The following is a 15,357-nucleotide window of genomic DNA, read 5'->3' on the forward strand; positions in this document are numbered from 1 at the left end:
ATTATGCCACTTTGTGTGCATAAATCCGCAAATGGTGAAACGTATTCACCTCCTCGATCGCTTCTCACACGTTTAATTTTCTTGTTAAGTTGTAACTCAACTTCATTTTTAAACAAGATAAATTTTTCTATTGCTTCATCTTTACTTTTAAGTAAATATACATAGCAATATTTTGAGCAATCATCAATAAACGTGATGAAATATTTGTTTCCCCTTCTTGTTGGGCACATTTTTAAATTGCACACATCGGTGTGAATTAAATCAAGTGTTTCGGTTATTCTTTCAACCGATTTGAAGGATGATCTTGTAAGTTTGGATTCAACACATGATTCGCATTTCGAGTTTGTATCAATGTGGAATGTTGGTATGCTTTTTAATTTAATTAAACGACGAAGTGAATTGAAATTTACATGTCCTAATCTACCATGCCAAACATTTGAATTTAAAGACTCAATAATATAAGCAGAAGTAGATGCCTTATTCATTTAATTTCCAATCACGATTACATCAAGTTTAAACATACCATTGAGGGCATAGCCCTTACCAACATACATTCCACGCTTAGTCAAGACAAACTTGTCCGACTCAAACACTAAACGAAAACCAAACTTATTAAGCAACCAACCCGAAACCAAATTCTTACGAATTTCGGGCACATACAAAGTGTTGCTCAAAGTAAGCTCTTTTCCCGAAGTCATCTTCAAGATCACATTCCCTTCACCCTTGATGTCGGCCGTTGCTTGATTCCCCATAAACAACTTAGCATCACTAGCAGCCTCCTTAAAGATGCTAAAGAGGGCCTTGTCACCACACACATGACGGGTCGCACCCGTATCAATGAACCATCCTTACGGTTTGTCCCCCACAAGATTGATTTTGTCAATCATTGCCGATAGCTCGGTGATCATTGCCACCAACGGTTCACCATTTTCATCCACCATATGCGCACGCTCACGCTTAGGCTTCTTGCATTGGTTCGCACGATGTCCATTCTCATTACAATTGTAACAAACACCTTGGAAGTTTGAAGATTAAGGTTTCTTTTTCACAACCTCCTTCTTCGGTCCAAGGTTCACCTTTCCCTTATTCATTTTACCCTTACCCTTATGCCCCCCCCCCCCCTTAGAAGATTGTCCAAGTTCAGCCATGTTGGCCTTAGCCATTGGCTCCACACGAGCTGATTTTTGAGCCGTTTTATTGTCTTCCTCAATTCGAAGACGAACAATTAATTCATCAATAGTCATCTCCTTTCGTTTGTGCTTAAGATAATTCTTAAACTCAACCCAACTAGGAGGCAACTTTTCAATTATGGCTGCAACTTGGAACGTTTCACTAAGTGTCATACCCTCGGCATGAACTTCATGAAGTATAACTTGTAGTTCTTGGACTTGGGTGATCACAGTCTTGGAGTCAACCATTTTAAAGTCCAAAAAACGGGCCACAACAAATTTCTTTGTTCTCGCATCTTCGGTTTTATACTTCTTGTCTAAAGACTCCCATAGTTCTTTGGCAGTCTTTATCCCACAATAGACGTTATACAATGGATCCGCCAAACCATTGAGCACGTAATTGCGACATAGAAATTCAGAATGTTTCCAAGCGTCCAAAGCACTCACACTTTGGGCATCATCTTGGGCAGTGGGTATGGGGGCTGTTTTCTCCAAGAACTGTGCTAAGTTCAAGGTTGTCAAGTAGAAAAACATTTGTTGCTGCCACCTCTTAAAGTGGACACCCGTGAACTTTTCGGGTTTTTCAGCATGGTTAGCCATTGTGGTCGCTCCCACATTGGCTGGGGTGGTCAAATGGACAGCAGGGGTAGCATTAGAAGTGTTTGGGGTTGGTCCTGTCATTCTTGCACAGAAAACAGACCAAGTTAGTAACTTAGAAAAAAAATTTTAGAAAATTCTGTAATTTGCCAGATAAATTTATCCCGTGCGAGATAGCTTTATCTCGTGCGAGATAACAAAACCAGCCCAAAAAAGGAGCCTTTTCTGATTTCAGAATGCTAAACCAAGAACGAATCTGTCTAAGTCCAACTTTGAAGATCAAATTCTTGATTCAGAGACCAAAACAGAAAAGAAAAACTGTTTTTAAAACATATACTATTTTGAAACAAAACTGGTTTGAATCAAAATAGAATAGTTTCTGAAAATTTAAACAAAGTTTTCACGATAAGCTATCTCGTGCTAGATAGCCAAAAACAGCCCAAAAAGGAGCCTTTTCTTATTTCAGAATGTTAAACCAAGAACGAATCTGTCTAAGTCCAATTTTGAAGATCCAATTCTTGATTCTGAGACCAAAACAGAAAAGAAAAAACTGTTTTTAAAACATATACTATTTTGAAACAAAACTGGTTTGGATCAAAACAGAATAGTTTCTGAAAATTTAAACAAAGTTTTCACGAAACGGTTTTAAAAATATTGTTTTAAGATTGTAGGAACCGAATTCGTGAATTGAGTAAATAAACAGAAAATTAACAAACAGTTTTATTACTTATACAATACAATACAAGAATTTGAAATACAATACAGAATCAAAGAAATAAACCAAATACAATACGAAAAATAATATATATATATATATATATATATATATATATATATATATATATATATATATATATATATAAACGGTTTGGCTGAGGATCGTGTTGAACACGGGGCCCTTAAAACAATATTTCGAGTCTCTCAAGAGAACTCGTTGTTTCCCAGGGTACAACAACCGGAGAAGTAGTACTGCCGGAGTTAACCGTAAACCTGAAAAAGGTTCGAATAAAAGAAACCAGAAATGTAGAAGAAGAAGAAGTTGAAAAAACCTTGCAACAATGCTTGTGTTGTGTGTAAGGTTTGGTGTGTGTTACAACTTAGTTTACCTCTCTATTTATAGAGGAAAAACAAGGCACAAGTTTTTCATCCCACCAATGTGGGATACACCACTATAGTATTTTCTTTCAAATACACACAATCACACATCGATATCTCATTCATCAATGTCTATTAGTGTGCATTTGTTGTGTCATAACAACCTACTAATGCACACGTAACAAATTTTCCAACATTATGTTTATGAAGAATGCATGTTTTTCTAATTTGAGAACTGATTAGATACATTTGTTTTTAATTGTTCTGACGCTTTTCTTAGTATGGTGGATGTTATAAAATCTTCTATATAATATGTGCAAGGAGACTAGCCTTTGGGTTTATTTAGTCTTCAGTTACAAACTAATTAAACCGAACATTATACCGACCAAAATTATTCAGAACCAAAAAGTGATGCATTCGGTTAAGGCTAGTTCCTCTTTTGCAGGGGGGATTATGTCAAATCCAACTAACCTTGACTCGCGTGGACCGGGACCGTTATCGACTTGAGCAGGCTCGACCCATAGGAGGGCAGAGAGGGCTACAGGCCCAGACCCAATAGTTTTTAAGGCCCACAAGAATTTCTAACATTCATTTATATAATCTAAAAATCCTTATGTTTTAATATATTGACCTAGCTCTACTGGTAAAAACCCTCATCATCTAAATGTCATACACAGGTTCAACTCTTGCATCTACCTTTTATTTGCCTTTTATTTGTTTAAAGTAACGCTGGATCTCATTAAGTTTTAGGTCCAATGTTTAATATAAACTAAAAATGATAAAGAGCTATTACTTTTTTCATTTTCATTAGTAGGCCCTATGATATGCGTTTAATTCTTATTAGAACTCGTGTTATAGTTATATCATCTTGTTTTATATAAATTTAAAGAAAAATACTTTTTTGATTTAAAACCAAAAAAGATAGGATAATTTCAACATTTGTTTAAGTGTTTAAATTAAACTATTTTGATACTATAGTTGTGTTTTGTTTATTGTTAACATAATTATCGTCGTATTATTTACTTTTTATATAGAAGTTAATTAGTATATATTTTGAAGGCTCATTTTTTACTAGCATCAGGTACTCAAATTTTTAAAGATTTTTAGAGATGACCCTAGACTTGAGCAGGCCTGAAATTGCATACAGTCTATACATAATTTACAATTTTAGGTCGGGAAAAAAAATATATAACTTGAATAGAAAATTTCAGTATATTCTCCAATAAAAACTAATTAGGATTATTAATTAAGCACAATAAATACTCATACCTCAACCAGACAACCAGAAAGAACAAAGGGGCATAAATTTAATTACTCAAATCGTCCGGGTAGTTTTGTCATTTAACTAAAAGGTTAGGTGCATAACTAATTTTATATTGTGTATATATACATAGCCGGCCTATTTCTTCAAACATGCATCATATCTTTCAATGGCTAAAGAGAGTGAAATAAAGCTTCTTGGAACCATTGCGAGTTCGTATGTGAACCGGGTTCAGTTCGCCCTCAACCTTAAGTCAATCAACTACGAGTACATCGAAGAAGATCTTGCTAACAAAAGCAAGCTCCTATTCACATCGAACCCGGTTTATAAAAGAGTCCCGGTCCTTATTCATGGGGATAAGTCTATTTGTGAGTCTCAAGTCATACTCGAGTATCTTGATGACATCCAACCCGATTCGCACCCACTCCTCCCACCGGCCCCTCTAGATCGTGCTAATTGTCGGTTTTGGGCCTCGTATATTGATACCAAGGTACATTTAATAATTAGAGGCCCGTTTGTTTTATCAATAATAATATGTTGAGAACTGTTTGAACCCTTCAAATTAATTTTAAACATGTATGGTATTAAAATATTTTGTCTAAGTATCTAAGTGTATGTTATCCACTACAAGAACTTTTGTATTAATTAATTTTTTTTCACACAAGAGAGTAGGGAGAAATAAACTATTTTTTTTCACTTTTACTTGAAATTTACACATTTTTATATTTGCATTTAAGGCTGATAATTGTATATATGTTCACACGCTAAAACATGTTAATAAAAAAACTGCTGTAAGTATATTTTTATTTTTTAAATAACTGAAATTAGTAAACTCCATCATTTTCCAAATATTAATACATGAAAATTAAAATTGTCTTATAGTCATGACATATAAATTAGTTAGAGTCGCATTTCTAACCTCTTAAACATGTTAAGACACGAATTGTCAACCTAATTTATACGTGTTTATGCGGCTTTGACGATTCTTCATGCAATGTTGGTTTCCTAAAGAACGTGACCATGTATAGATGTATTGATACTAAACATTATGGACAGTTTTTCCCATTGTATGATGAAATGAGGCGAACGAGAAGACAAGCTGGAAAAGAAGCAATAAAGGAGCAAATGATTGAAGCAACACGATTGTTGGAAGAAGCTCTCATCAAGTCTAGCAATGGGAAGGCTTACTTTGGTGGAGATGAAATAGGTTTTCTAGATGTTATGCTTGGAAGTTGTATTAGATGGATGAAATTTATTGATGACCTTAATGATTTCGACACGTTTGATGAAGTTAGAGTCCCGGAACTTGGAAAATGGGCTAAGAACATATCGTCACATGAAGCGCTTAAGAGCGCAACACCAGATAAGGAAACACTCGATGTCTTCTTTGCTGGGGCTAATGCCCACAGACCACCGTATGATGATTAATAAAGTATTAGGAGATGTTTCATGTTTGTTTTCCTTATGCTTGTTGATGTATTTTGTTGAATGTCATTTCATGTTATCAACTTATTATCCTTCAATTTGATTTTAAATATGTGTTATGTTTTATTACAAGATAATAATCTATATGTTTAATTTGTCATGGACTATTGATCTATAAGATGGAGTACGAATCTTCACGGTCCACCCGAATAAATAAAATACTTTCAAATTTTGTTGGCCACACACTTTACCTAATAAGCAACTTTTGCAGTACAATCTGTTTTTGACTTTAAATATTTGTCCCATTATCCTTTACTAATGTCCTCTTATATATGAAGATAGGATGCTTGGAATGTATTGAGCACAACCTCAGCAGGATAATCGATGATTCGACGTGTAGATGTTTAGCTGTGCTTGCACAACGAATGTATCGTTGGTTGCTAGGTATTGCTGCTTGCCTAATGAGTCCAGGCAGGACGAAAGATTGGCTGACTTCCAGGCGTCACACTGAGACTAAAAGATTGACCCGTGACATAATACATAGCATGTGTATGAAAAGATAGGGGCCACGTTTTTGGTCTAAAAAGTACACTAGATTTTAATGTACAAGTTGGTTGTTAAAGCATGTATCCGTTCATTAGGAAACGTCCAAGTACTTTTAGATGGACCAGCAACAAAACACTTTTCTATGAATATCTACAAATTATTGACAATGGTACAAGCACTAATGCGGATGGTATAACAACCATAATAATTCACAATGGTACAACCACGCTAACGCACCCATGACTCTATGTTAGTTTTCTAACTATTTTCTTTCAGTGAAGGGGGCATTCCTAACATTACCCGATTTCATCCAATAGTATTCAATTTATAGGGGTTGGTGGTTTCCAAACTACACAATTCAATTTTCACATGGACTCTTTGGAAAACAATCGAGTATTTTTACTTGATTTCTTTCACTGAATTACTTTGCCGAACCAAAAGGGGCGGTGTTCTAGAGGTACCCAAAGTAATTGATTGGACACGTTAAGAGGGGCACATTACAAATAGAAAGGGGCGGTCTTATTGCTTCTTGGCTTGGCCTTCTGTTGTCTTCCTTTTTGGTTCTGATTGAGTTGATGTCTTGGTGGGACACGTTAAGAGTTCAAACTCATAAGCAAAATTTGATCGGGATGATTATTTTTGTCACTTGGTGGATTATTTAGAGATTCATAAATGACTTGGTATTTGCAAAGACTCGGCATAACAAAGAAACGATATTTGATGAAATTTTACATTTCTCGTTCTTATGGTATAGTAGCAGAAATCGTAAATGTAATATTTCTAGGATCGAGTGGCTTTAGAACCCTCTATTGTATTTGTAATGTTTTGTGTTTTTTTGTTCTAGCTACTTGCTAGGACTATTTTTTTATTTATATATAATACCGTCTTTCCAAAAAAAATTTTGATTGGATTTGTTGACGCTGCCCCTGTCTCCCTTAACTTAGGGGATGTTTGGGATTTGCTTATTTTTACAAACTTATAACTTATAAACTTTTTAAGAAGTAATAAGGTGTTTGAAATTGCTTATAATATGAGATGAAAAGTTTTATAAGTTATACTTTTATAACTTATTAACTTAATGAAAAGTTATAAATAATAAAATAAGAAATCCCAAACACCCCTTTAACCTACGCAAAAAGCAATTTGTGTCACCTCTCTCGGTATATATATATATATATATAGGAAGCTTCTCTATTAAATTAGGAATATTATTTGCTTTTGTTTATTGTTTCAACGGTGGCGTTTGATGAAAATTTAAGAGGAGAATATTAACTAACTCTCCTTTAATTTTGCTTATCTCTACTATATATAAAGAGTGAGTGAATGACCTCTTAAATTTTAAGAGGTCCAATCAATTATGCAATATGTACAACTATAAATGCTTATATTTTTTAAAATTTGAGGGTATTTAGGTCTTTACACAACATTTATAAAATAACCGTAACTTTTCATTTTAATTTGATAATTACAATAATTACCCTTAAACTTTAAATAATATTTGTAATATCTAAGAATAGTTACACATCTAACCCTCATCTTTATCCAAAAACTTGACAAATTTATTTATGTTCCGTCTATATCTTTAAATATAGTATGTTTTAGAAAAAACTGAACATACCATTATGACGTGCTAATTTTTGTTGACAATTTGATATAAAAAATCTTCCAAACCAATGTGTAAATTATAATGTACAAGTTAATGAAGCATTAAAGTACAACTTATATATGCAACTATAAACTTATAAATATTTTACATTCTCTACCCATATAGCTACAATTATTACCCTTAAACTTTTTATGACTTTTACAATATTTAGGAATTGTTGCATATATTGCCCATCATATTTTGCCAATAATTTGACAAATTTATAAATTTACTTTTTCCCTCAATGTCTTTAAATATATTATGTTTATAAAAGAACCAAAACCTATATTACGACGTGCATGTTTTTGTCGTTTAGATACCAGCGTGTAGATTATAATTTACAAGTCAATGAAGCATTAAAGTATAACTTATATATGCATTATGAACCTATAAAATGTTTAAATATATAAAGATGCCCTTTGTTTCACTTTATCAAATTAGAATTTTCAAAACCAGTCTTCCCATTTATGTAATTTAATTTACAAAATAAAAAGAAATAAGTCAATTCCAGTTAATATTATTTTGGATATGAGTTGTAATTCTTTTGGTGACATATACATTTATGGGTGTCAAAAAACCCTGTGGCTCGCCCAACACTCGGAAAAAAATCGCTCGAAAAAGGTTGATTAGAAATCTTGTCGGGCCGGCTCATTTTGTAATCGAATCTAGGTGGCTCGGCTCGATAGATCGATAATAACAAACTAATATAAATATAAATAAAAATATAGCATAATGCCGAGAAAAATATAACATTATGTTGAGTAACATAACACAATATTAAGAAAAAAGACACTATCAATAAAAAAGACACTATCAATGACGAAAAAAAACAATGATATTTTTTTCAACATTTTTTTTTTGAGAATGAGAAAGACGGGATGAACATTTTTGGTTTTTTTGTTTACCTTTTTTCGCTTTTTATTTAAATTTTGAGTGATGAGTTTTTTTATTATATTCTTTATTCTTTTTCTTCCTCTCTCTAATTTTTATAATTTTTTTAGGGTTTTTTTTATGAGCACAAATCTTTTTCATCTTTCTCAATTTTATCTCTTTTTCGTAGAATAACTGAACATGTATGGATAAATACTATACACTATATCATGAGAGGATTAATAAACTAACATAAACAAGTATCAAATTGCAAATTCTTACCGCCGCAGCATCGCGCGGGTTTCATACTAGTTTGCTACTATGCTTGAGCTGTTTCTTTTAATTCATTTTCCTTTCCTCGGCAGCCCAACCGCTTGGCCCATGCTCAACAAATCCAGCCCAATTTCTTTTGATGTTGCAGTCCATATCAAAACTCAAAACTCACCATGTGAGCCCAATTTATTTTTATCTTTTTGTCAACAACTGCGGGATTTGAAAACCCTTGTCATTTAGGAAAGCAAAACCTTTCTTAACTCTGACATATCAATAGGCTAAAGGCCTTTGGTTTAGAGGTGCACGAAAAATCTGTACCCGAAACCGGACCTGAAAAAATACCCGAAATTGTTTTTTTTTTATACCCGGGTATTCTATACCCGAAACCGGAACCGACCTTGCCCGTAGGGTATGAATAGGGTATGCCTTTTGAGCTCAATATCCGTACCCGATTTGTACCCGTAAATACCCGGAACCGGTCATACCCTATACCCGGTTGTACTCGATGCCCGATACCAATTTTCTAATACCCGAAATTATACATGAGTTTTTTATAGTATATTTTTATGTTTATTTCACGACTTTTTTGTTTAAGTTTTTTTAAAAATGCATATTATTAAGTAGTATTTATAGTGATCATGACGCGTAGATAGCGTTTGCACCAAATGAGATTCAATCCTTAGACTGCCATATTATGTGGGAGTTAATTGCCCCTCTAGTTACTGCTTGGCCAACCCCTACTGTCACAATCTTATGGGTTCCCATGGTAGATGTTTGTTTGGGTTATTTGGCATAAAAAGCACAAAAATTTACAGTTATTATTGATGTCTTCTATTGATAGATCATAGATGTGTGTATAGATTTGAAGCTTTTGTTTAAAGCTCAAATAGTACGAATGATCTTAAGAAGTAACCCTTGTATCCGAGCGACTAAACTCTCAAGAAAGTCGAATGAGAGTTGATATTATGAATCAAACAAAATATATATGTTCCTTTTTGTTGACATATGGCACTACATATAAAGATTTTTACTACCAATTTGGACGTTATATTGCCTTCCAGATATATGAGATTATGTAGACAGCAAATTAACGGAATCTAGAGGGGTTGCTAGAAAACTCTGCTATCTCAACATACATGAATCTCGTAATTATACGCGGATGTTGTGTACTTACTTTCATGGTGATTATAATGTTACATAATTACTTTAATTTCTTATTATAAGGATGCATAATTATATACATGTGTCACGTAATTATACGAGCGCATACACCACTCGCTTAAAGCGAACATGTTGCGTCCTGATTGCTTCGTTTACACTTCAAATGTTAAATAATTTTCCTGTTATCCTGTTAATGAAGGCTTTGTCTTTCAAGATTGTAAGGATCTAAATCTTGTGGTTCTCTCTCTCTCTCTCTCTCTCTCTATATATATATATATATATATACATAAAACTTTACTCTTCGAAAATGATATCATTTAGAATGATTGAAGAAACCCGCATCCAGATGAATGATTTTTTAAGTCAGTCACCACATACTTAAAATACAAAATTTGGTTTTGTTCCATTTACAAATTCAATGAACCCGAACTTGCGGGCTTAAGAAGTCCAAACCCATAAGTGGAAGCAAGCTTATTTTGTTGAAAATTCTGGATTCAGGTCAGTTTTTTATTAATAAATTTAAAACATAATTCAAGTCAAATAAAATGATTATTTTTATTAATTGACTTATTGATCTCACATCTAACATAATATATTTATAAAAAACAAATGATACACAATAACTAAATTAAAAAAATCAGCTACAAAAAAAAATTATAAGCAGAGTTACTTCAATCTTTTTTTTATTATTATTTTGATTACAATATACCCCATTTTTTTTAATTTAAAATACTGAAAAGGTGATTTCAATTTCGGCAGAAATGCCGGCACACGCATCGCACGTGACCCATCCTTGCATTTGAAGTCATTGACTGATCACTGATTTCCCTCCTTCCGTGTGAAACAAACAAACGCCCAAAATCCGCCATTCAACACCACCACACACACATATGTGTTTGTGTGTATATATAGTTACAGTTCATGATCTCAGGAAATGATGGATCGAGTGCGTACAAGTAATTATCGACACCTAATGCTCCGATTCACATTGCTACTGCTTCTTGTCCGTAAGTTCAATTCTATGATGCTTGTGTTTTGATCATTAAAGTTCAATCCGTGTCTGGTGTTACCAAATTTTGACATCTAGATGGTGGATTATTTGAGAGTGATTAAATGTTTGAAGTTGTTTATTAGAACTAACTTATTATTTTACATTTGGATATGTAGACATATATGAGTCGTATAGCACAATAATTAGTTCTAATATACCACGATTAAACATTAAGGAGTCTCAGTCACCCGTTGAGCCTCCTGATTTGGATCATCAACGTGTTCTTCCCCTACTCGCGCCTTCACCTTTGATGCCGTTTACAAATGTCGGTGTTCCAAAACTTTCAGGTATTTTTGCACCTCATTTTAGTTTAGTCCTTATGATTATGATCCAAGAAATATTGGGAAAGTAGGTTTAGTTGTTTGATACATCTAATTTGAAACAAAGAGTTGACTATTTTGACTCAACTGACTCGAATGAGTCGTTTTAGGTTATGTTTATCTCGAACGAGCTCAATAGGTCAAATAAAGGATTTTGCTAAGACATATGTGAAGCATTGTAATTCTTCAAAAAACTATTTTAATGAATACAACCTCCTAAATCGTTTTAAAAAGTTAAGATTTTCATTTTACTATTTGGATCTTGTAAATGTAATCAACACATCAATTAATCAATTCCTATTTAAAAGAATGTTTAGTCAACCCATTTACTGAAATGATTGACCTTTTTGACCGCTTACGGTTTATTTGAACGTTACATGAGTTGTAATTTAAACGTTTCAGGAAAGTGTCCATTGAACTTTTCAAACGTCGAAAGCATCATAACCACAACCGCAGTCGATTGTTGGGGTCCACTAGCACCGTATCTAGCCAATGTAGTATGTTGCCCTCAACTAGATGCCACAATAAACATCCTTATAGCCCAATCCAGTCTCTCTAGCGGAAACCTCACCATTAACGACATGCACGCCAAATATTGCCTCTCGGACATCACACAACTCTTGGAAACTCAAGGCTCCTATAACCATCTTCCTGAAATATGCGCAATCAACCCCACTAACCTCACTCGCACTTCTTGCCCATTGGTAGATCTTAGAGATATTGAAAACACTTTGAACAATTCTAGAGTTATTGAATCTTGTAAAATAATTGATCCTGTGAAAGAATGTGGGAATAAAGTTTGTGAAAGTGCTATAATGCATGCTGCGGTGAATATGGCTTCAAAGAATTATGGCGTGCCGGATGTGATTGATGATTGTAAGAAGATTGTGGTTCGTTGGCTTGCAAGGAAACTCGAACCTTCTGATGCAAGTAAGGTTTTGCGAGGAGTTTCTAGTTGCAAGATTAATAAAGGTAATGATGTCTCCTAAATATGAAACTGCTCAAGAAGGTAACCAACTTTGCTTCAGTTTATATTTTAGGAAACACTATGCAAGCATGGAACTCGTGGAAGGGTTAACATGAACACGACTCGTTTGACCTGATATCATTTTGTTTTTACATGCCAGACTTAAAATGAGAAATTTACAACCGAAAATGCAAATTTTGACACCAAAAAAAAACACCCTATAAGATTAAACTATAAAACTTATGATCAGTTTTTTATTAATCTTAAAATTGTGGCATAAAATACCCAACTAGTTTAGGTTATGACAAAGTTATATAAAACAATAGGTTACCCCTCGAACATGGCTAACACGCACCTGACTCATTTAGTTAATTTAATTCGGGTTTGGCTTGAAACGTACTGGCCCGAACACACTTAGACTAAACCAAAACCGTATGTTAGTTTTGTGTCATGACATAAATTTACACGCTTGCTTACAACGATTGAAAGTTACCTTTAAACTTTGAATGTAAAACAGAGATTTATATTATTATGACATTTCTAGTACGTTACAATCACGGTAATTTACCGCTAACCTTGATTTAAAGATAACAAAGTTGACTACTGAATTCAAAATTAGATATAAGTTGGTTACCTTTTAATGCACTTAACCGTATTCAGTGTCCTCTTTTTAATGATAAAATCTTTTCGGTCTAGTTTGCCCGCTTGTGTTTCCCGACATGAGCAACGTTTCAAAAGAATGCGGAAAGGTGATTAATAACCAAACAACTTGTTGTGATGCCTTGGAGCATTACTTTACTCAGTTGCAAGATCAAAGCTTCATTACAAACTTGCAAGCCATAAGTTGTGCTTCTTCTTTAGCTGCTAGCTTGCAAAAGGCTAACGTCACGCTTAATGTTTATGACATTTGTCGTGTAAAGCTCAAAGATTTCTCTCTCCAAGGTTAATTTTCCTCGTACCTCCCAACATTTCTTGTGTTTTATGATATGTCTAGACCGTTTTAATTAACAGTTTTATAGGTGGTGTTGTTATTGTGGTGTTTTGATGTTGTCAATCGTGGAATTGTCTACTTGCTATACAACAGTTGGGTCACAAGGTATGTATGATTTTTGGAAATAATACGTGTCAGATTTGAGGTGTCAATTTTGACTCATTTACTTATGAAGGGTCCATTCATGTTGTGTTTTTCCTGTAATGGGTCAAATTGATTGAATAAAACAAAAAGTCAATTATTTAATGAAAGTTCATGTTAGCGTATGCGTACTCACTTTTATCATTGTTTGTAACAAACTAATTTTATGACAATTATGGTTTTTTGGCAGTTTAATCTAATCTCATATTATCTTTTTATTAGACTCTGGTTGTTTGTTTCCAAGCTTGCCTTTCGATGTGACGTATGATCAAACTTCGGGAATCGACTTTAGATGCGACCTTAATGACAATGTTGCAGCACCATGGCCACGCTCTTCATCTAATCCAAGTAGGTTTACTTGTTCGTCCAATAGTTCAAAATTCATGTACCATTCTACATGCATGATATCATATTTACTCTTTCAAAACTAAAATGTCATATTTATCTATTTAAAGTAAACAAATTTTAATCCGTTAAGAATATATGATTTCCACAGGCACAGATCTTCCAGCACTTCCTAAAGCAACATCATATCAGAAGGGTGAGCTTAGTCGTCTTTAACTTATAAATTAACTAATTAATTTCTTACTTCTTTTTATTATTAATTAATTTTTTATATACCAATATATTTTACAGGGCTGCAGGATAATGTTTTTTTCATTTCAACTTTGTTGATGCTTGCCATGTTCATTTGATGCTCAAGTTAGAGTCATTCCAACACTGTGACATACAGTTAGCAACCACGAAAGCTAATTTGGGCATGAAATCGCGAGTTACATGGTTCGTTGGGTATATAAACCCACACTTATGTGTATGATGTATCATAGTATTGTTTTTAGTGTAAGCAAATAAACAATTGTCATCTTGTGCATTAAGAATGGCTGTTCAGAGTAAAACTCACAAATGTAAAATAATCTTGGGAAACAAAACTAAGTTAACAAAATGGACTCGTAAAAGGCCAAAGCTTCATGAAGAGGGGAGTTGTGAATTTACTCGTGATGTTGTCGTTGTGGATTCTTTTATGTACATTTCTTTGTGTGAAGGGATTGTAAACGTTTGTGAAATGGCCGCGAAGAGCTCATGAAATCATTGTGAAAATTTAGTGAATTTTTTTTTAAAGTACAAATAACATGAAGAAAAAGTTTTTGTTCTAAATTGTTAATGAGCGTATCTTATGTACGTATATTTTTAATAAAAGTTTTAGACCGTCATGACTTTTAATGTGCCTAAGATGCTCTATACACCTGCTACAAATGCACATCATGTTTTAAGACTAAAGGCATATGTATGCGAACTTTTTGAATATTTTTGAATAGAATCAATGGTAAAGTAATCCGAATATTAACACCAATTCTAATTTATGTTTCCATTGGAGGTGATCAATTAACGACCCGGATCAAACAAAAAATGATTGTTCATTTATTTTCTTTCTTCCAAAAACTTATTTTTACCGTTAGATTTCAGTTATATTGACGTTTCAGACTTCAGTTACATTCACCACTGTCTATGAAAAACTGAGCTGCACGGAATTGACCTACCACATATGCTTGACCACACAGCCAAACCAAACCACCTTGTGTCATCAAATGTACCGACAAAGGGATACCTAAAGAAGACATTATTGAGTTATAAAACTCTTCCTTTCTCGATAAACGTTTCAGCTTTTCACATCAGATACGACATTTCTTACTTGGGTGCCACATTAAAGACAACAATATTCTTCAATAAAACAAACAGGGTGGGTGAGCCACCCGTATAGGGTATGACTCTCTGCCTCCCTGGTGCAATAGAAATAGTGAAATACTTTCCCTCAATTCCATTAATCACTTGTAAGACTATAATCGA

General features: G+C 33.7%; 2 protein-coding genes across 2 annotated transcripts; both read left to right on the forward strand.

Moving 5' to 3' along the window:
• Positions 1-4,196: 4,196 nt before the first annotated feature.
• Positions 4,197-5,633, forward strand: LOC143533339 (glutathione S-transferase U17-like). Its single transcript, XM_077028159.1, has 2 exons — positions 4,197-4,612; positions 5,179-5,633. The coding sequence occupies exons 1-2, from the start codon at positions 4,292-4,294 to the stop codon at positions 5,548-5,550; spliced, it is 693 nt and encodes a 230-aa protein (XP_076884274.1). The 5' UTR covers positions 4,197-4,291; the 3' UTR covers positions 5,551-5,633.
• A 5,346-nt stretch (positions 5,634-10,979) lies between these two features.
• LOC143533388 (putative GPI-anchored protein At1g61900) lies at positions 10,980-14,207 on the forward strand. Its single transcript, XM_077028195.1, has 8 exons — positions 10,980-11,049; positions 11,177-11,380; positions 11,816-12,385; positions 13,077-13,322; positions 13,465-13,476; positions 13,735-13,884; positions 14,009-14,053; positions 14,149-14,207. Exons 1-8 carry the CDS (start codon positions 10,980-10,982, stop codon positions 14,205-14,207), a joined length of 1,356 nt encoding a protein of 451 aa, XP_076884310.1.
• Positions 14,208-15,357: the final 1,150 nt, after the last annotated feature.

Source organism: Bidens hawaiensis, unplaced genomic scaffold (assembly GCF_021521415.1).
Source record: "Bidens hawaiensis isolate Kalapana, Puna unplaced genomic scaffold, B.hawaiensis_p1.1 tig00009662_1, whole genome shotgun sequence".
Lineage (NCBI taxonomy): Eukaryota > Viridiplantae > Streptophyta > Magnoliopsida > Asterales > Asteraceae > Bidens > Bidens hawaiensis.

Bases quoted from the DNA above. Each gene is read 5' to 3' on its own strand.
- LOC143533388 (XM_077028195.1), top strand. From the start codon at position 10,980: ATGGATCGAGTGCGTACAAGTAATTATCGACACCTAATGCTCCGATTC. The intron at 12,386-13,076 runs GTAATGATGTCT...TTTTCGGTCTAG, and splicing joins TAGTTGCAAGATTAATAAAG to TTTGCCCGCTTGTGTTTCCC. The intron at 14,054-14,148 runs GTGAGCTTAGTC...TATATTTTACAG, and splicing joins AGCAACATCATATCAGAAGG to GGCTGCAGGATAATGTTTTT.
- LOC143533339 (XM_077028159.1), top strand. From the start codon at position 4,292: ATGGCTAAAGAGAGTGAAATAAAGCTTCTTGGAACCATTGCGAGTTCG. The intron at 4,613-5,178 runs GTACATTTAATA...CATTATGGACAG, and splicing joins CCTCGTATATTGATACCAAG to TTTTTCCCATTGTATGATGA.